Consider the following 22,325-nt stretch of genomic DNA (forward strand, 5'->3'; position numbering starts at 1 on the left):
ATTCTGAGTGTTTTCTTCCTGTGCTACAGAGCTTTTGAATCCCTCTGCTGAATCATGTAGAATTAATGAAGTTCTGCTTCAAATGCCTTTTTATTTACAAGCGTTTTGTTCTTAATCCTTTGTGGTCAAGGGTTGGCATAAATATTCAGCTTCGCCCATTATAGCATCAACTTTTTTTTTTTTTTTTTTTTTTTTTTTTTGGTTTTTACGAGACAGGGTTTTTCTGTATTGTTTTCGAGGCTGTCAGTCCAGCCCAGCCTCGAACTCACAGAGATCTGCCTGCCTCTGCCTTCCGAGTGCTGGGATTAAAGGCGTGCGCCACCACCGCCCGGCTTAGCATCAACTTTTGAGTGCAAAAATTTTAAATTTTGTCTTAGTAAAACGAAATGATTGAGCTACTTTTACTTTGTGCTTTTAATAAACCCATACTTTAAGTTTAGCATTATATTATAGGACTTTTAGATTCTAGGTTGCTCTTGCAGTAGCCTAACATAATATAAAGTATCTTGGAGTAGCCTGACCACAAGTGAAAGATTTTTATGATAAAAAACTTTTTAAGACATTGAAGATGGGGGCTCAAGGGGATGGTGAGAGAATATGGGGAAAACAGATAAAATTAAGGGCCATTTAAAGGATAGTATAGAATTCTAATACAGCAGAAGCTTCCTAATATATATACACATATGAAGGCAATTTAAATGAAATCACCAAATAATGGAGGAGACTGAACATGCCTTGTCACCAAATGATACTTCTAATCCTGGGATTGGGTTGCATCTAATTGACTTGTTGGCCAAAGAGACACCCCACATTGGAATCCACAAGCAAGGTAGGCTGTTACCAAGATTATACATTGCTATCCACAAACTTGACGCCAGTGCCCCGTTGCCGAAGATAACACCTACACAACTCATTGAACATTGAGAAGTCAAGCTGGTACCCACATAAATAGAGCCTTCACCCCTATGTTCTGATGTCTTTGGCATGTATGCTAACACAAGAGAAAAGGTAAGCACCAGTACAGTCACAAACTGTTTGACATACAATGGTCATGTGCCCGCCATGTATGCTAGGGCAATGGTGGCACAAAACTTACGGGAGTAGCCAACCAACATCTGATTTAAGGCCTACTCCACAGATGGAACCCATAGCTGATACTGTTAGAGTGACCAAGAACCTAGGACTAGACAGCCCAGGGCCTAGAGTAAAACTCAGATGATTCCTAATGACATTCATATATATATATCAGTACTTTGCTCATCCATCATCGGAGAAGCAGATCATCATCTCCTGCAGCAGATGGGAACAAATACAGAGACCAACAGCCAGACATTATACAGAGTTAGAGACCTTGGAACACTGAGCCCCAAGTGAGATATTACCATCAAATCCCTGTCCTCGGGGCTTAGGGAACCCTCTAGCATTAGAAGTTGAGAGAGTATAAGAGCACAGGTGATGGAGGATACCCAGGAAACAAGACCCTCTAAATCAGCATGAGCAAAGTTCATATGAACTGAAGCAGCAGACACAGGGACTGCACAGGTCTTCACCAGGTCCTCTGCATATAGTTTATGGCTTCCAGTTCAGTGTTTTGTGGGGATTCCTGGGTATGTGAATGAGTGGGTCTCTGATTCTTGTACCTCCTCTTGGGGCTCTCTTTCTTCTGTTGGTTTGCCTTGTCCAGCTTAAATGAGATGGTTTTTGTTATCTTGTTGTATTTTATTTTACTATTAACCCTTAGAATCCTGTCTGTTTTCTACTGAAAGACAGAAAGGATTGGATCTGGATTGGAGGGGAGGGGGGAGGAACTGAGAAAAGTTGGGGGGAGGGGAAAATGGTAGTTGGGATATATTATGTGAGGAGGAAAAGTCTATCATCGGAGTGGCTTAGCAGTTCAGAGCACTTCCTGCTCCAGAATGCGGATGTTAAAGGTGTGTGCTACCACCCAGCCTCAGTTCTATTTTAATAGTTCAATAATAGGCATTTATATTTTTCTTGACTTAACAAATTTATAGCTTATGAAGCACAGTGGGAGGTATTTCTGCTGTGAGGGATGTTACCTTTCCTGAAAGCGGGTATTGTAGTGACAGTGACTCAGAAAGGGCAAGTCTTGCTGATGTTGCCACACTAAGTCGCAATAAGTTTGACTCAAGCATGTGACCAGTGAGCACAATGGGATTTCACTTTCACTGGAGATGGCTTTGAGGTAGGCACTTAGCTGCTTGCCTTTCCACGTGCTGAGACTGAAATTAGAGGAGAAAAGATTTAACTAAATAGCACTTGTCTCTAATTTAGGACACTTCAAAGGTGACTTAAAACACTTAAAATACTGTGTTGATTAAATTTTGTAAAAATTGCCAGTTTTTTTTTACCTGTAAGTAAAATCTAATCAGTACTGAGCTGCCTATATCATTTGATTTACTTTTAAAAAATATGTGGCAAGTGTTTGAGTTTGAGGCCAACCTGGTCTGCAGAAAGTTTCAGACTAGTCAGGGCTCCATTGACCTGGCCTCAAAAATGAGGGGGTGGGGCATTTGAAAACTAGGATTACTGGCTAAAGCTTAAAAGGCTTTGGATAGGGTAGGTATCATGTTAACATAACTTAGACATTATAAATAATTGTGTAATTTTGAATTGTGAAAACTAGGGTAATTTATACCTGTGTTTGTATTCATGCTAAGGTGTCAGTTAGGTTGGCATCGAGCTTAGTTTGCTAAACAAGAAAACCGACTATTTCAGCAGGGCCGTTTGGGGGTAGAACTGTTGATTGGTTTTTCTTAATAGGAGGCTTTTACGTCACACCTGCTAACCCTGCTCTGAAAGGAGTCTTAAAGAACAATTTCCTTGTGGAAGCTGTAGTGTGACACAGTGTACCCTTTAGTCCACATATGATTACTTGCAAGTGTTCATTGCAATGAGTAATTGGTCAGGGTCAAGTCCTCTGGTTTTTGCTATGTCATCAGTAGTGGGCCCTCACTAGTGCTCCTTTTAGATATCTTGTTGTTGCCCTGGGTCATGCAGATTCTGCATCTTTGGGTCTGCAGGACTGGCCCTTTTTGTATCCCAGCAGGTCATAGATGAGGTGGATGATGGAATGGGCTAACTCATCGCTAGTTCTGGGTCTGGGTAGTTGCTGTATTGATCATTCTGCCAGCTCTCCTTCATCCTCAACACCATGGTGAGCTCTCTAGCACTGCCCTGGCTAGTTTACCCTATGTAGGAAACAGCAAGGGAGGGGCCGGCTCAACCACACCTAAGCCACCAGGGTATTTATTTTGTTTTATCTTTGGGCGGTGTGTGGGGTGGGTTGCAAGGGTAGCGGGTGGATGGGAAAGGATGGGATGATGAGTTGGGATTGAGATGCCTGGTGTGAAATCCTCAAAGAAACAATAAAAATTAAATTGGGGGGAAAATTTTAATCCTAAAAGCCAATTTCTGAGATGAGAAGATACTTTTAAAATCAAAATAGGCATACCTGTAGAAATATCATTTGCTGCAGCATTCACTACACTGGACTTCATCTGCTCTAAATAATTTAACCTGAAGATGGAATTGAGAAAGTTGTCTACTAGATAAAGAAGGAAGGACTGCATATCATTGGATTGGGAGCTCGCGTTGCTTGGGAGTAGTGGGATGCTGCCCAGCTTCTCTAGCAAGTCTCTGAGTCTGTGGCTGCAGTTTGCTGTCTGTACCCTTTAGAGCTTTCACAGAAGACAAGGCAATGCTATGTTGACTCAGCTTTATGTTCAAAACCCCCAAGAGAACTTACTAAAGTTCTCTCGCTGTTTATTAACTTGGAGAATGAGTATATTGGTTACGTGTCCAAAAGTCTTAAGACTAACACATCTTGATTTGCTTTTTCCTTTCTTTATGGAATGACTATGTGTCATTGAAATAGATAACCTGGGAATTAATGGGGCATTCTGGATATGAAACACATGTGCACGATTTGTTTTTTAAAACCTCTTAAAATAATGGTTTTTGAGGTTTATTTTTAAAAATATTTAGTTGTGGTTTTATACCCTCAGCACTGGGTTTCTAATAAAACTTCTGTGTGTTCCTGGTAACCAGCACAAGGATATGTTTGTAAAGTGGAAGGAAGTCTTGTCTTGCACAGGTGCATTTGTGTAGCCAATTAACACTACTCACCCTCTCAGTAACTGTATTTACATCAGCTTTCATCTCAGTATTAATGAGCTAAAACCAGCTTAAAGTCTGAAATGCCACATTACTGAAATCATGTATAATTTTTAATATTCATATCCTGGTTTGGGGAATGCAGGTGTTTCATTGAGTCACAGGTGGTTTTCTCAGTCTCTGTTATGCTTAAATTGTATTTAGCCAATTCGTAATAGAGCATTTCACCAAGACTTCTGCCTTTTGGTTTTCACTGTACCAGTTTTGTGCTGCTCGTTTACTTTAGCTTGGGGTTTTAATGCAAGGTAATATCCTACCTTTATTCTGTAACTAATAGAAATACATATATACATACTAATGTACAGGCTGTATTTCCAATTAAGCATTTCCTTTTGATAAAATTTCATCTTTAAGTTTTGCCAATAGGGTTAGTAATCTTTTAGCATTGTCTCTAAAATCCTTAGGAATAAGCTAAACATGTTTTAGACTTGAGAAACTTATTTGTAGTAACTGATTAATATAGCTGAGTTATTGGCATTTCCACATACTTTGTAGACTATACCTATGTTTTAAACATTAAACTTAAAACTCAGGGGGAAAAAGGTTCCTCAACTTGAGATCTTCTCTCCAGATCTCCATTCTTTGGAGTTTCCATGAATGTGACCTGAAGAACTTGGAACCATTGAAATTCAAATGTAGGTAGGTAAGTGTCCACACCAGCGCATGCGTTGATTGCCTATTATTTCTTTGTATATGCATCTGTATTGCACCCCCTCAGTGCCTTTCTTTCTCTTCCTCCCCATAGGTCATGTAGGGCCCGTGTCATCTTGGTGTAATGGAGTTCTGTAAATCTGTGCTTTGGTCAGTATTTGTCTGTGTTATGTGTCAGGAGCAGTTGGAGAAAGTCTTGAGGTTATGGCATTGTGTTGTCTAAAGACTGTCTCACACGTATGTGTTTGCTGTGTGTGGTCCTGGGTTGCATTGTGTCAGTTTGTTTGTAGAACTTCTGATACAAATTCACCTAGAGTTGCTGGTGCTTGTTGAGGGATGCAAATGTCATAGTCTTGCTCTCATTTCATGTACTCTTCAGTATATCCAGAAAACACAAGTTATTTGTGGTTTTGTGAATTTCTCCCTGTTGGTCTTTAATTTAGAAGTCTTCCTTCTGATCAGATTCATGACAGCATGAATGGCAGCTGCTGTCCGTTGAAGAACATTCACAAACTGTCTTTGGACAGTTAAAAATACCAGTTATATACTGATTTGCCTCCATGAGTAAGAATACCCCACAAGTAAGACCCTACTTAATTGAAGACTTCCCTAGGGGTAACATGCATAGTTACAACTGCAGTAAATTAGATTGAAAGATCTGGAATAGTCTCCTAGGCCCAAGTAGAGCCTGTTCAGATTTTAAAAAAGAAAAGGCAAAAAAAAAAAAAGATGAGAAATTAGGATGCTTTATTAATTTCTTTCAAAAATACCTGGAACTAAAACCTAAGTTATGGCATGCTTTCTTTTGCTGCCCCCCCATTTATTACATATGCCAAGGACTTCATTAAAATTCAAAATATTTTTCCATGTTTTCTTCCCCCACATTCCCAACTCTTTATAAAAGTTGGGCAAGTCTTTGATAGTGATTCCTAAATGTTTGGCCTCTGAGCCCTTTCAGACACCTAAAAAATGAAAGATCTCTAAGAATTTTTTTATTGTGTGTGAAGGCTATTACTAGCAGTACTTATAGTGATAGAAATTAAAATTTTCAATGTTTCCTGTAACATTTTAAAGCAATAAGTCCATTATATGTTAACATGAACAATCTATGAAAAGTGTTTTCAAAAATAAAGTTGCTGAGAAAAAGAGTTTTTACTGGGAATATTGTTACCATAAAGAATACAGTAGGGCTGGAGGGATACCTCAGCCGTTAAAGGCTAGGCTCACAACCAAAGAATACAGTAGTTACTTTGTGGTGTCACTGCCTGGGTTCAGCCAGAGTGACAGTGTTTTTACCAACCACTCTTTTTACACCATCAGCACACATGTCAACATATTGAAAAAGACCAATAAAATCCTGGTGTTTTTATAAAAACAGATTACCCTCTGGTAGTTTTTCTGGAAGGGTTTCAACAATCCCACTTAGAGAGTGGTATTCTCAAATGCCTCTATCTGTAAAGTGAACATTTGTACCTGTTTGGTTTATCCAAGGAGAACTTACATACATTGTGAACACATTTTAGGGTTATTTGAGTATGATGATTGCTTTCAGTTAGCATCAGAAAAATAGATATAGAAGAACACACCCAATTGGTCCAAAATGATTCTGTCCAATTGGATGATTGTACATTTTCTCTTGTGTGTGGTATGTGTGTTGTATGTGATCATATAATTAATTTGGCTCCTGAGTAGTTTTTAAATATGTTTCCAAGAAGAAGCCGTGTTCACAAATTGTGGTGACTCACACCATTGGCTCGTTGGCTATGCTACTCTTTCTGATGGCCTGCTATGTATACTACAGATGTTACTGCTATCATTTATATTCCAAAGACTTTGTTAAGCTCTACTATATGTCTTACCTTTTTGTTCTTCTTTACCCTGAAACCTTTTTGTGACTTTTTTAAAAGTAGTTCAAGGAAGTGATAGTGATGCCAAGTAGAATGTGAAGCCCCTCATCTTGTAAGCGACATCACCCTGTTGAGTTACCTTCCTCATAGAATGTCCCTCTGATGTCCCTGCACTGTTGGGTATCTATAAAGTTCATCCTGGCAGTCCTGAGGGGGTGTGTGATGCTTCCGTAAGCAGACATAGAGCAGAGTTTGACTCACACTCAATGCATGCGCTAGTGCTCACGCTTACGTACCTGAGGGTTAGTACTCTACAGTATGTGACGAGACAGTCAAAGTGAGTACATGATGCTGCCTAAGAGCAAAGATACGCTGGCTTGATCCACAGAGTGCTGGTGAGGAACCAGAAGAACGTCTAACTCGGAGAGGGTTTTTGGTACATGACCTTTAGAAGTAGTATACTTACAATAGAAGAATTCAGCCCACAGAGCATACTGCACTGTATTGTATAATGTAAGTGTTTTGCCTGTAAGTACCAAGAATCATTCATTTAAGTGCTTCACTGTATATTTAGGAAAGTTCTTGAGTTAAAAGTATAAAAGCAAATCATTTCATTGAATATACTTTTCCCTTCATTTAGAATAGGTTTCCTAATTCCACTGCCAATTTTGAAATGTATTATTAGGTTGTTTGAACTGTTAGTATAGCCCTGCCTTTTTCTCAAGTTTATCTTCTATTCTTGTTTTGATAATAGGCCCCTTTCTAGTACAGACAGGCCCCAATAATCAAACCAGATAATTAGCCATAATTACTTTACTCAGTTTCCAAGGGCAATTATTAGTCTTTGACCGTCTCTTCATAATTCATTCTAAAAGCCACAAAGAATTAACACCAAAGACCACCGGGCAAGTAAGGAGCAGGCATGTGAGACAGCTCCCTCTCATCTGTGAGCGCCTCCGATAACCACCCGCTCACATCCCTATCTCCAGGTTAATTGTGAAGAGTAAGAAAGAACGGGTTGGTAGCTACCAAGTAATTTGTATTGTAAAGAAAATGTATTTTGTAAGAAACAATTTTGTTACTAGGCGTTGGTGGTGCATGCCTTTAATCCTAGCACTCATGAGGCAGAGACAAAGGCAGATGGATCTGTGAGTTCAAGGCCAGCCTGGTCTACAAAGCAAGTTCCCGGACAGGTTCCAAAGCAATACAGAGAAACCCTCTCAGAAAAAAAAAGAAACAATTTTATCTTTATATTCCAGATAAATAAAATTAAAGAATTTGGAGAGAATAATTAGCTTTTAAATAGCATATACACCATTTAATATGATATGCCAATATTAAATATCATTTTAAAGTAAAAACAAAAAACCAACTTGGAAAGAACATTCCTGTCTTCAGCTGAACCCATTATTGACAGTAGTTTTGTGCAAATGCACGAATGTTTGACATTCTTCTAAGAGGTACTACTTGTGGTTTTCATTTGGGTTAATTTATCTTCAGCCTTGCTACAGGTATTTTATTATCGCTGTTCATGGAGAAACATTGTGGAGACACAAGGCATGTTCAGTGCCTTAAAACTAATCAGTTACTTAGAAAATGAAAGTGTTCGCTGACAGTGTTGACATCATCCTCTTCACTTCTCAAGCCATCCGTCCCTACTGAGATGAGCTGTCACTATAATTAAGTAAAACTGATAAAAAGACACTTTAGGTAACTCTTTCTTCCCCTTGGTAAAACTGCATTGCTTCCTAGCAGTCATCACAGAACACTCCGCTTGCAAGTACTCAGAACCAATTGCTTTGCTTGCCACGTACTTTTGATGTGTTTTTCTGATTATGAAAGGACTGTAATTTTAAATTCTAAGGTTCTTCTCTTCTTTCTTGGTCTCTCAACTTGCTGGATTTTCTTAGCCGTTCCATATTCTGTTGAGTTGCTATTACACAGGTGTTTCTAACCTTTTCATTTAAAACCAGTGGTGTCTTTATTTATATATCTTAACAGCCTCATCATTAAACTGATTAAAGATATATGAAGACCCCATTTAAAAGAAAAACAATAATGGTTTGATACATTATAGAAATTATTTCTAAATTTCTACTAATCGTTGAAAAGATTAAAATCTCAGTTCTTCTGAACTAGTGTGACTTAAATATTCAAATGTATTGGGCTGCAGAGATGGTTCATCCAGTGAAGGCTAGGCTCACCAAATCACCAAACAAATGAACTTCATTTGCCTTTGCTGTAATTCCGAGAATTGAATTACAGAAGGTAACAGATGTTTTCTGTTTGTTAATATTTGATAATATAAACACTTCTTCCCTTTTCCTCTTTCTGTTTTAACAGATTCCCTTCAAGCTCAGCTAATCAATATGGGTGTCATCCCAACCTTAGTGAAATTACTGGGCATCCACTGCCACAACGCAGCTCTTACAGAAATGTGTCTTGTCGCATTTGGGAATTTAGCAGAACTTGGTAAGTCTATATCACAAGCCACAAGTGTCATTAACTTTACAGTGGCTATTTCTTTATGAACTTGGGATTCACTTAAATTATTTCAGATTTTCTTTTCAATATTCAAGGTGGTTTTCTCAATGTTAAAAAATAAATGTATTAAAATGATTACGATTGCAACTATTTTGCTTCTCTATTTTATGTATTTGGATTTAAATTTTAGGAGCTTTGAGTATATAGCCCAGAAATAGTGTGCTTGTAAAACCTACAAAACGACTAATGGTTTTACTCACACCAACACACACACTTATAAACGTTGTATTTTCTTTTTAAATATAAGTTATTTGATTAAATAACCTTTAAAAGCTTTAGCAAACTAAAGTGCTTCCCCATCTTTTCACAAAATCCCTAAAAGTGATGGGTTTTTCATATAAGCATATATAGATTCATATAAATTTATATGAAAATATATAATATTTTACATTTAGGGAGTATGTATATGCATGTACATGCACCACAGCGTGAGTGTGGCAGTCAGAGAATCACTTGGGAGAGCTGCTTTGGTCCTACCATGTGGGTCCCTGGGATTAAACTCAGGTTGCCAGGCTTGGCAGCAAGTGTCTTTACCTGCTAAGCTGTCTTGCAGGTTCCTGTGTATTTGTAAGAGTATTGTTGAGCAAAAATTTGAGAACCCTTTGAAAATAAGGAAACGGAACAAGGTAACTGCTGCAGACGTTTCTTTTATAACGAAGAAGACCAATTGCCTCAGCCTTTCTTCTCTCCCTTCCTTCCTCCCTCCCTCTATCCTCCGTATCATTTCCTTCTTCTCCATCCCTTGCTCCCCCTTCCAACTTTGCGGATGATTCATCCCCACAGTCATGTTTATAATTATTCTATTTGTAGGACAGTCACTGGTGTTTCGTCCTAGATAATGTAATAGTTAAAGCATTAAATGTATTTATTAATCTTACAGTTCATCAGGAAACATAAGGCACCAGGATTTTACTATTGATCTTTCTAAAAGTTTGTGTTCTTTGCAAACTATATTTCCAGAACTTCAGTTTGACTTGAAGCTTAAAATAATAGAGGGTGTATATATATGTGTGTCTGTCTGTCTGTCTGTCTGTCTGTCTGGAGATTTTGGCAAGTCTTTTCAGGAATTAAACTTAGGTCATCAGGTTTGTGTGACAAATGCTGGATTATCTTACCTGCCCTGGGATTTTATTTTATTTTATATTTTTAAAAATCTTTTTTCTTTTTTTACACTGGGTCTTACTTTATAGATTGCTTTGCCTAGAACTAAGTAGCACAGGCTGGCCTCATATTCACCAGAGATCTACTTGCCTCTTTCCCAAGTATAGTGATTAAAAGCGTGCATCGCATCTAGCTCAAAAGCCATTATTATGTAGTGGGTCACATCGTAGCATGCTTCTCTACTTTTCTTTTTTATGCTAGACTGATAAATACACGGTTTTTCAAGTGAGACTAAGAAGGAAAGAACATTCAATTCATATTTAGAAATGTTGTTTTCCTTTAATAAAATGAAGTGGGTCATAGGAATTTATGCTCAGTATAGTTATAGCAATCACTTTAGAATCTCATAGTGTTGTCACTCTTGTAGCACAGAATGGTTCAGATGTCATGTCACTTACCTTCAGTTCCATGATTACTTCACATTACTAGGACTGTACTGTAAAAAGAGTAGCCGCCAGGCACATGTGGTTGTTGAACATTGAAATGTAGTGAGTCTGAATTGAAAAATGTGCTGAAGTATAAAATACACAGTGAGTTTTAATGGCAGCATGAAAGATAGATGTTTTGCCAATATTTTATCTCCGTTTCATGATGGATAGATAATTTGAAGCTGATGGGTAAAATACGTACAAAGATGAGCTTTACCGTGTCTGCCGAACAGTGAGTGGTCTTCTAGAGAACAGGCTCTACCACAGGTGTCTTTCACCTGTGGAGTTCTCTTAGAGAGTACAGTGAAGAAAGCAGAGGCTGAGGACCTTCATGTCACCCATCCTTAAGGGAAAGTGACAGCCATCCTTGATAGACTGGAGTATGCAAGCACATATAATTGCAGTTGCTTGCTGAGGACCAGTTTTAAGCCTTTCATGGTTGTGTTTCTACATCTGCTAAATGCTTCGACTTGAGGAATGTGCAGAGCTACATGACTTCATTGGAAAGAAGCTAAGGGGCCATCTTGACCTTCTTGCCGGTGTTGTGCATTTCAAGGACTGAGACGTTGAACAGGAGAGAGTGTCTACATTGACTCCATCTTAACTCTTTGAGGAGAGGACAAAGAAGGAGTTACCAAAAGCATCCTCGTGCATAGGTGACCTCGTGGCAGAGAGTAATAAGCACTTAGGGATGCATCTGATTTGTGTAAGTCAAAAGAGTGAAGACAGTATAAATAGAGGATGTGTTTAAGACACTTGTTTGTAAAAATGAAATTGAGTGGCAATTGAAGAGAGTGTTTTATGTGAGAAATATAGATATTTTGGTGCTGACAGAGTGAATTTCTAAAGAGGAAGAGGTTAGACATGCTGAAGAGGACAGGGGACAAGGCTTCAAGAACACTGACAAACTGGCTCTTAAATAGTATCTGTGAGCTTGGGTCTCAGTGATGAGTACATGCACAAAGCCTTAAATTTAATCTCCAACACTGCAAAAACAAGTAACAGAAACACAGTAATCATGTCAGAGTCAACACAAAAACATTTCAATTAAGTTGTACTAAAGATACAATGGTGTCATCTTTTATTCAGCAATGTAAAATATAATTTGTTATGAACAATTTTCTTCTTTGCATGAAAGCCTTGAAAGTATGAATTTATGACTCAGTCATTTTATCGTTGCTATAGCTACCTATATGTTATGCCAGTGAACATTTTTTATGGCCTCAAATCTAAGTGGGTCAGAACATTTTTCTCTAAAGCTTTAGACACTTCCTTTTCTGAGGGCATTAAAAATCAATTTGATTGTTTCCTGTGTCTGAAGAGCATTTGTGCTCAGTAATACTACAAAATGCCTGAGTATTAAAGGTAATAGGAAACAAATTTCTGGGTTTAATTTTGTTTGCTTACTCTAAATCTTTCCCTTATTTTTCAGAGTCGAGTAAAGAACAGTTTGCTAGTACTAACATTGCTGAAGAGCTGGTAAAATTATTCAAGAAACAAATAGAACACGATAAAAGAGAAATGATTTTCGAAGTTCTAGCTCCATTGGCAGAAAATGGTAAGGAAAAACACACTTTGTGATGTTTGATCATGTTGGGTTTCTCAGAATTCTTTAATGCCAGTTCTTGATTCAGGACCCTTCTTTGTGCTATTAATGTTGTTTATTTTTTGTTGCATTTTATTTTTTGTATCTCTAACTTCAGCTTTATTATCTGTTCCTTTGTTGTTGTTTTTAGCCCCAAAAGAGAGTAGACGTTTTGGGAAGGTACAGTACAAAGTGCTGGCAGAAAAGATCTGAAATTGCAGAAGATACCATGTTCATGTAGGCAACCAGGACACCACAGAGAGACTCTGTCTCAAAAGGCTTTTAAAAGGCAAGGAAACTGCACATAATTTACAGTACACCACAGAAGGAAAAGACAGACTTTTTGCTAAACAATACTGAGAACACAGGGAAAATAAGATTTGGAGGCAGACTCCTTGCCTTTGAGACAGGGTCTCTCTATTATGTAGCTCTGGATATCCTAAAACTCACTATGTAGACCAGGCTGGCCTCGAACTCACAAAGATCCAGCCTTTCAAGTGCTGGGATTAAAGACATGTACCACTACACCCAGTTCCACATATACTTTTTTTTATTTATTTTACATAAGGTGCTGGCTTCAATTTAAAGCTAGAAAACTTATCTTAAGATATAGTAGGCAGTCCTTACACCAGGCCTGAAAACCTTAGTTCAGTCCCCAAAGCCACAGAGTATAGAGAACCAGTTTCTGCAAGTAGTCCTGACTCTCCATGGGCATTCATTCCTTCTTCATTCCGTGTCCTCCAGCCGTATGTGTGCACACACATTAAATAATGTAAAGTACAAACACACACTAGGAAATACATGTTCACTTATTTAAAAATAAATGAAAAGTAAGTCAGGGCTGATGTAGCTCTGTAGCCTAGAATGCATGCAGGCCTGTACTCAGTACCCAGCACACACACACACACACACACACACACACACACACACACACACACACACACACACACACACACACACACACACAGTAATAAGAAAAGACAACAGTTTTTAGGAATGGCTCTTTATTTGGTAGATGATAAAGCGTGGAGGTGATTTAGCATGACAACCAGGGTATGGGCATGAGAGATACAAAGGGAGAGGGGCTTGTGATCAGAATGAGAAATGTATGAAGGGACCTCTTAGACTGTTGGCTATTTCTTGGTCTGAATAATTATCTTTTTTACATTGCTAATGTTTATATGTATATTTTCTGCATGTGTGGCTTTTCTCTGGCTTTTAAATAGAGATTATATGATTGGCTAGCCTGGGTTGAGAAGCTCCTAGGATTGAAGTGTACTGAGCATGTGCGTCAGGGTCCTGAGAGGATTAACTAAGAAGGCAGAGACCTGCCCTACCTTTGCACAGACCTTCCTAGTGATGGTGCTCTACCCCCGTGTGGCCGACTGAAGCATGAGCCTTTGTTTGTTTGATGTGTACTGCAGGTTAGTGTGTGTGTGTGTGTGTGTGTGTGTGTTTGTGTGTGGGATACACCTTATACATTCACACATGCCATACAAAGAAGTGAAAAGGATAGTTCTTGTGTAAAATGGTGTTGATCGACATGGTAGGAAGTCTGCTTTGCCAAAATGTCTGGCTGATCTTCACTAAGGCACCTTGAGGTCTCCAAATCTGTGCTTACAGTCAGACTGTAAGAAAATCCTGCACTGCGAAAATCTAAATGCCTTAAATCTCATTCTTCAGAGAGAAACTACTTTTTCATCTCATCACATGGCTCTACAAAATGAAAATGTTACCCTGATCTATAAGTCTATGCCAAGAAATCACTGTCCTCTCCTTACAGAGTTCCCATAGAGCAGGGTTTTCATTTGTTATGTACTTTCTTATCCAGCTAAGTTCTGTTGAGTAACTGCAGGGACAGAGTGACAGACCTCGGAAAAGTTGCTTCTATATTATTTGTATCCTGCTTGATTTCTTGTTTAGCTATACAAGAAGAGTAATTGTAACTTTGTAACTTTGTAGCCATGTAGTTCAAGGTGTTAACATTTCTAAGGCTTTTTTTTTTTTTTTTTGGTTTTTCGAGACAGGGTTTCTCTGTGGCTTTGGAGGCTGTCCTGGAACTCACTTTGTAGACCAGGCTGGCCTCGAACTCACAGAGATCCGCCTGCCTCTGCCTCCCGAGTAAATCATGGTTTTCAGTTCTAGTTTCTGCACATCTCTAGCCCTAGTGTTCTGTAACCAAGGAAATGTCCTACTTTAAGGATGGCCCGATACAGGTGCATTTTTAAAAAAAGTATTTTGTGTACTTAAAGATAGTTAAAGGAAAATTAATAACCCTGGTGATAATAAAAAGTTAAAAATTTCCATGCTTAAGTTACTTAAAAGAATAAACATTGAGTATATGTGTATTTTAACATGTCTTCCACATGACAAACTGAAACTGCCATTGCTGTATGTGACATACATACAGCTTCTGGAAGCCAGTGTCTAAAGTAAAATCCAACTAAAACAGTAAAATTTAAGCTTAAATTTTTTGCTAAGAAGAGATAGATATGGCTACAAATATACAATCACCAAGAACACAAGTGGTATAATAATAGAATAAAATATTAGCACTATAAAGCATCAGACAGTATGTCTTGAAGTTAGTTTATCAATTAACAATGGGAGGGCTTTCCTTTCAACTGTATTACAGACATTTTAAAGACTTATTAGGAAATAGAATTTAATGTAAGGAATCACCATGTACCTGTGATCTAAAAAAGGTTTATGTTAATAAAAACTTGCAGCTCTTTTTAAAACAAGACTCACTAAGTTATAAATGACACTAGAAACATTCCATCTATACAAATACCAAACTAAGTATACTTGTATGTAGATTCAGATTTTCTAATAGGACCTTGATTTTTGATAGCTTTTTATTCAAAACTGATAATAGGTGTATTTTAACTTTTCATAACAGATATATTTCTGTATTATAGATGTGTGTATAATACACTCTTGCCTTTTATCATAATCATAATATCTAAAGAAAGTGATATTGGTTATTGTCAGAGCTAAGAAATAGACCTGGGGTACTTGGGTGCTATAAGATATTTGAGAGGATAAATAATTTCAAATAGAAAAATGAATTGAGTTGTGTAATCAAGCTGGACCATCAAATACTTCACCTTGAAACTCAACTGTTCAATGGTGTTTTGTTGTTGTTTTTTATCTAAGTTGTGCATTAACTAAGTTTAAAATACACTAGTTAAAATTCTTGATGACCAGTCACTTATACCGGAAGCCCTATCATCAAAACTTAGGATTGTTCACATTGTTTTTCAGATGCTATTAAACTACAGCTGGTTGAAGCCGGTTTGGTAGAGTGTCTTCTAGAGATTGTTCAACAGAAGGTGGATAGTGACAAAGAGGATGACATTGCTGAGCTTAAAACTGCTTCAGATCTAATGGTTTTACTGCTTCTTGGAGGTGAGTTTTAACTTCTGCCAATCAAAGAACATGGCCATCATGCTTTTTTAGGCCTACTGTGCCTTTCATAAACACTTTACCAGCATCTTCTTATTTCCTTGTCTCACTTACTGTTTCTGTGGTGACTTTGAAACCTTATACACACTATGAAAAGAAGAAGAAATAAACTAAAGAAAAAGTCAAGTGTTTGCTGTCTTCCAGTGTTTGAAGACCTGTCATATGGGAGAGACAGTTACAACACCAGAGAACTAAAAGCTGGGCGGTACATGGAAATTGAGCTGTACACTTTATATAGACAACTTTAGTGCCTAATTACTACTAAATCACCTATGACAAGATTTTTCATATTGTGAACTTCATGTTCTGTGAACTCTCTAGTTTCCTAATTGGATATTCACTTGGGAACATGGGTTTAACAACTCCTAGTTGTATTTCTCTTCTTTAACTGCTAGTTTCATTTCCCTCCAGATGAATCCATGCAGAAGCTTTTTGAAGGAGGAAAGGGCAGTGTGTTCCAAAGGGTGCTTTCTTGGATCCCATCGAATAACCACCAGTTGCAGCTTGCTGGGGCATTAGCAATTGCCAATTTTGCCAGGAATGGTATATATTTATTCTTTGTGCATAAAGTGTTCTGCATTTTTAAGTTTCTACTTTCCTATTATGTACTCCAAAAGTGGGCAGTCCAGAAATGTTTGTGTGTTGTTTCCTTAATCTTTTAGAAGTCCAAAATATTCGTAGTGACTTTACTTACAAATGACATATAATATCGTCATGGGAATTCTGAAATTTAAAGACCAGTGATCATGCATTGGATTTGAATACTCTGAGATTCCAGTTTTTTGAACTCGAGCATGTACATCTGATGGGGGCTGTGTTCCTTTCCCAGTCATGTTATTTTGACCAGAATAATCTGAATATTCATTCTTGGGTTTAGTTTAATAATATTTCAATGGTACTGTACCTCTTAGCTTGTAAATCTGATACCCTTGATAGTTAATGTAAGAACTAGGAAATATGGACTGTTTTTCTAATTCAACTTTAATGTAAACTATTCGTATGTAACATAGGTTGAGTGTTACTTAAACCAATATGCTTGAGACTTGAAGCATTGTAGATTTTGGATTTTCTCAGATTTTGGAATATTTATACAGGCAATTATACAGCTTGGGTATTCTGACCAAGATATTGCCTAAACATGAAATTTATCTGTTTCCTATACACTTTGTGCACACAGTCTGAGAATAGATTTAGATGATATTTTTAGTGTATCCTATTTGTGACTGACTGCTCGCATCAATTCAGTTATAGAATTTTTACTTACAGATTCATGTCTCTATCACAAATTTTCAGACTTTAGAACATCTCATACTTTGAGATTTTGCTCCAGAAAAGTTCAACCTGTAGACTATCGTGGCTGACTTATTTTCTCCTCCCTTCTCTTTAGAAGAACTTTTTAGTAATGTAAGACTGGCAGAGTATTAGGCTTGTGACGTAGATCAGTGGAGAGTTTAAAAGATTTAGTGCTATAAGATACTTAAACACATTTTTGTAAAGGAGGACATTTGCTTTCATTTTGTGTAGATGGAAATTGTATTCATATGGTAGACAATGGAATTGTAGAAAAACTCATGGATTTGCTGGACAGACACGTCGAAGATGGGAACGTGACTGTGCAGCATGCTGCACTAAGTGCCCTCAGGAATCTAGCCATTCCAGGTAAGTGGTTCGTGGACCTCACAGAGAGAAACGGGGAGAGCCAACTATGTGACACAGTTGGGGGCCTTTAATCCTGGCACTGGACAGGCAAAGATGTTAGTGAGTTCCAGGCCTGCCAGGGCTACATAGGGAGAAGCTGTCTCAAAGGGGAGAGGGACTAAGAAGAGTCTTCAAATTATTCACCTTTTTCCTAACTAGGAAGTAGAGAGTATATTTTCTGAGACAGTGCAAAAGTGATCTGTTGAGATAACTAAATGGATTGATCAGTTTTTATGAGCTCTTTGCTTTCTTAGGTGAAGTAAGATATGATATCAGTGAGCAAGGTCCCTGAAAGAATAGCCACAGAAGGCAGTGGGGTCCTCTTTGGTTTTTGTTCATCCAGTGAGCAGATACACAGCTTTTGAAAATGGCCTCAATATGGCTTTGTATTAACAGTTTTGAGCCATAGGGCAACATTTTTAGAGAAAATGACCTCAGTGATTGTTAAGGCTAATTCTTTTATCCTACTTACTAAAATTAAATTTCTGAAGTAAAATAGGATAGCAATATGAAGATGCAATTTAATTGTATTTGTTTTACATAACATTGATAATATTTAACAATGTATCACATTTGTATTAGAACAGTTGAGTCAAATATAGTGATAAAGAAAAACACTACCGAGTGCATGTGTAGCTTGTAAGATGTCAGCATTTCCAGATTTCCTTTGCACATTTTCTAACTAAATGCTTTAAAGTTGTGTTTTTAAAAACCAGTATGATTTTTGTGGGTTACGTTCCTATAAAAAGGTTACTTACATATACCCAATCTTACTGTTTATTTGCCCCTCCCCTTTGGGGGTTGTTGAGACAGATTATATCCCAGGCTACTACTCTCTTCCTGCCTCGCCATTTCATGCTCTTACTGCTGCCATAACATTTCTAAGTAGAAAAATGTAAAACAGGCTCTTACAGCTAGTAGGTACTAGATGTGTGTTGAATTGAATGTTTATTGAGACTGTTAGCACCATTTTAACCATAGTCTCTTTTTCTTTCTAGTTGTAAATAAAGCAAAGATGTTATCAGCTGGGGTCACAGAGACAGTTTTGAAATTCCTTAAATCTGAAATGCCCCCAGTCCAGTTCAAACTCCTGGGAACACTAAGAATGTTAATAGATGCACAAGGTAAAAGAAAATGGTTTCCAAGTCACATTCTTGGCGTAGTGTTCTATGTGCTTATGAGGGACTTTAGTTTCTAGTTGTCAGAATTACAGAATTTATAAAGTAAATAGAAAACAAAAGTTTTAGAGGTTGATTTTAGACTTAATACGCTAAATGACTTTGAGTAAAAACTATGTTGTATGTTATTAATTCCTTAAGTCTTCTGTATGTTGGTGTGATGTCTTACTCTGGGGTTTTGTGCTTAGAAATTTCATACTCATGTTTGCCTTGTCTTGAAATCATGCTTTAGTACAATCATAATCAGTACCTTTAAAGATTTATTTTGTGTTTTTCTGTTTGAAAAAACAATAATAAAAATCACTCCTTAATCTTTTAGAAGTCCAAAATATTCGTAGTGACTTTACTTACAAATGACATTTAATATCGTCATGGAAATTCTGAAATTTAAAGACCAGTGATCATGCATTGGATTTGAATACTCTGCGCTTTCAGTTTAGTGAACTCAAGCTTGTACATCTGAAAGAGTTCACTCTGTTGTTTTTATGTGTTTCCTAATTCTTAATCCTTGTCTGTCTTGATTGCGTGGAGTCCTTTTGAAACCCATTTGTTACAGTATGCCAGAGCACCAGCTGTTAGGTTTAAGCAAGAATCTGAAGTTACCTGTTTTTATATTGCATGAAAGCCTGCAACATTATGGAATAAGCTAACTTGCCCATTAGGCAAGGAGCATTTGCAGTACTTGTTTTTATAGAATTGTTGCACTATTTTTTAGACCTGTAATTTTCCTTCCTGCACCTGCTTTCATGTCAGCTGACTGCCTATCAGTGATTTAGTCTGTTTTGGGTTTGCCTTGTTTCCTGTAGCAGAAGCTGCTGAACAACTGGGAAAGAATGCTAAATTGGTGGAGCGTTTGGTTGAGTGGTGTGAAGCCAAAGATCATGCTGGTGTGATGGGAGAGTCAAACAGACTGCTCTCTGCCCTCATACGACACAGTAAATCAAAAGTAAGTTCCAGAGGAAGTGGTACACTAACAAGTGTTAGAGTGGGCATTGTGGATTATGTACCATCTCCTAGCATGTTCATGTGTTTTCTATAAATATGCTAACCTCCAATACCAGCAGGAAATAAAGACTGAGGCTTTTAATTTTATTACACCATACTTAAAGGTAAGGCTTTGGTAGTGAAGCTGAGGGACAAAGTGGAGAAGGGCTTTTTTCCACATGGGGGGGTGTGTGTGTGTGTGGGTGTGTGTGTGTGTGTGGGTGTGGGTGTGGGGGTGTGTGTGTGTGTGTGGGTGTGTGTGGGTGTGGGGGTGTGTGTGTACGCTTATGCACGTGCACACATATACACACCGAGATGTCAAAAGGCAGAGTTTTAAATGAAAACAGTAAATGCAGATCTATTGGAGAGAGTGTAAAGGGGATTGTTAGAATTAATATGAATTATATGCCAAGGAGAGTATGTGGGTTAGATTGTTCAGAAGAATAGGTCTTCTACTCCTCCTCCAATATTACTAGGACGAAACCAGGCTTGGATATGGTAGGATATACATTACCACTGAGCTACATCCCCAGACTTTTTGTGTTTTTATTTTTAGACACACTTTCATTATCTTGCCCAGACTGGCCTTGAAAGGCTGGAATTTGAGGCATGTGACACCATCCCCAGAAGAAGTATAAACTTCTTGAAGGATTTTAACCAGCAGCCTGTCATTATTTCATTTCTATTTAGAAAAATCACTTTAGAGTTTAATGGGGGGGGCAGGAAGTTAAAGCCACAGGTACATAAGAGATTATGTCATTTGCGGTTGAGCTTTGAAACTGCTAATTGTCATTCTGACACACTCTTTTCAGTGTTGCAACAAGACTTTGCTTGAACTCACGGTCCAGCTGAGTAGTAGCAGCGAAGGAAGGAAATAGGACTTAACAAGACATAGAATCAGCCGGCCTCTCTCCTAGGGATATGGGAGCAGGCAGTTCTCTAAGTTAGTTTGAGGTTTGATACCAGCTAGGGCATGCCAGTCATCCAAAGAAGACACAGAAGAGTCGCTCAAGCACCCTCGCTTCTATATTCTAACACACTTTCCCAAGCTTTTTAGAGTATTTACCCTTAGTCTTTCTTTGTCCCATGAAATTTCCCACCAGCATTTCAAAGTTTAGTCAAATCATCATTCTGTTTACATCATTGCATACAACGGCAAAATAGTTCTTACATCTGAACATGGAACTCTAAGGTAAATTCTGGTTCCATGTGGTAGTAAGGCAAAATAAATAAATAGAAAGATAAATAAACCACACGCTTCAGTTTATACATGGAAAAATTCATACCAACTTTTAAAACAACTATATTTGGGAACCAAAAATTTTCAAATATGATAATACTGAGTTGAAATATAAATATTAAAATGCTTTATGTATATCATTTGTCATAGGTGCCCCTTTACTTCACCTAACTTCTGCTTCCACCGCCACCCCCAGAACGTTTTTAAATGCCCATTAAGTATCCAACTCCCACTAGGTTCTTGGAAACATGAAAAATATGGTTTGTGTCTTTGAAGAAGTGTTTATACATATAACAGAAAACAACTAGGAACTATATAAGAATTGAAGCCTATAGTCACATAATTTTAGGTTTACAATTTAGTACACATGGCTATATTTCTTTGCCTTACATGTCTTTCCTACATTTGAGAATAAGCTGTTAAACAGCAATAAGAACATTAGTATACATGTGTTTGTTATCAGCCTTTAAGGTGTAGTTGTTACATGGGATCTGAATCAGGATTGTTCATTTAAATATTTTCAATATAACAAACAGTGGAGTCAATGCTTGCTTTTGAGCAGCAGATTTTAAATTGCATTCTATTAAATAATTATTCCAAGAGATGTTACCAACCGTTGTATAAGGCTGGATGTGGTAATGCATGGCAGACAAAGGCATGCGGATCTCTGAATTTTGATCCCAGCTGGACTTTCATACCCCAGGTCAGCATAGTGAGACCCAGTCTCAAGAAGGGACAGACAGATACAGGGCTATACGAAAGACTTGATTGCAGAAGTAGTGTGTTCCCTTTGGTTGCCTTGATGTTATCAGCATAGATTCAAACTTTTTTTTGAAGATTTATTTATTTATTTATTTATTTATTTATTTATTTATTTATTACATATACAGTGTTCTGCATACATGCCGGAAGAGGACACCAGATTGAATTGTAGATGGCTGTGAGCCACCATGTGGTTGCTGGGAATTGAACTCAGGACCTCTGGAAAAGCAGCCAGTGCTCTTAACCTCTGAGCCACTTCTCCAGCCCAGATTCAAACATTTCTAATGAATCCCTGTAGCCCTGTAATTCACTAGTAACTGACTGATATGACCAAGAGTTTGTTTTACAAGTTGTGTCTTGAACTATACACTGAACATACACATTATTACACAGTTTCAGTCTAAGCTGTGCCTACTTTAGTAATTAAGGGGAAACCAACTAAATACTAGAGGTGAGACTGTCAGCATGGATACTTTGCCTTTACCTTGTGTGTTCCAAAGCTTGTTTTTTTTTTTTTTTATTAAAAGACAAAACAAAAAACCTCATTGAGAAATAAAACTGTAAGATAAAAGTTTGCAGACA

The 22,325-nt window shown here is 37.7% G+C and overlaps 1 protein-coding gene across 4 annotated transcripts in view; it reads left to right on the forward strand.

The window, feature by feature from the left end:
* Positions 1-22,325, forward strand: part of Rap1gds1 (Rap1 GTPase-GDP dissociation stimulator 1) — a 120,487-nt gene that overhangs the window by 85,394 nt on the left and 12,768 nt on the right. For 2 of the 4 annotated variants that reach the window (XM_040751715.1, XM_040751717.1), the window contains 7 exons: positions 9,039-9,167; positions 12,261-12,386; positions 15,681-15,824; positions 16,293-16,424; positions 17,406-17,540; positions 18,578-18,703; positions 19,567-19,703. In XM_040751715.1, coding sequence (XP_040607649.1) covers positions 9,039-9,167; positions 12,261-12,386; positions 15,681-15,824; positions 16,293-16,424; positions 17,406-17,540; positions 18,578-18,703; positions 19,567-19,703 — 929 coding nt within the window. Of the gene's footprint in view, positions 1-9,038; positions 9,168-12,260; positions 12,387-15,680; positions 15,825-16,292; positions 16,425-17,405; positions 17,541-18,577; positions 18,704-19,563; positions 19,704-22,325 lie in introns of all 4 variants that reach the window. The other 2 variants (XM_040751714.1, XM_040751716.1) reach the window with 1 other exon arrangement.

The sequence above is a fragment of the Mesocricetus auratus genome, unplaced genomic scaffold, assembly GCF_017639785.1.
Source record: "Mesocricetus auratus isolate SY011 unplaced genomic scaffold, BCM_Maur_2.0 Super-Scaffold_100009, whole genome shotgun sequence".
In the NCBI taxonomy this organism is placed as follows: Eukaryota; Metazoa; Chordata; class Mammalia; order Rodentia; family Cricetidae; genus Mesocricetus; species Mesocricetus auratus.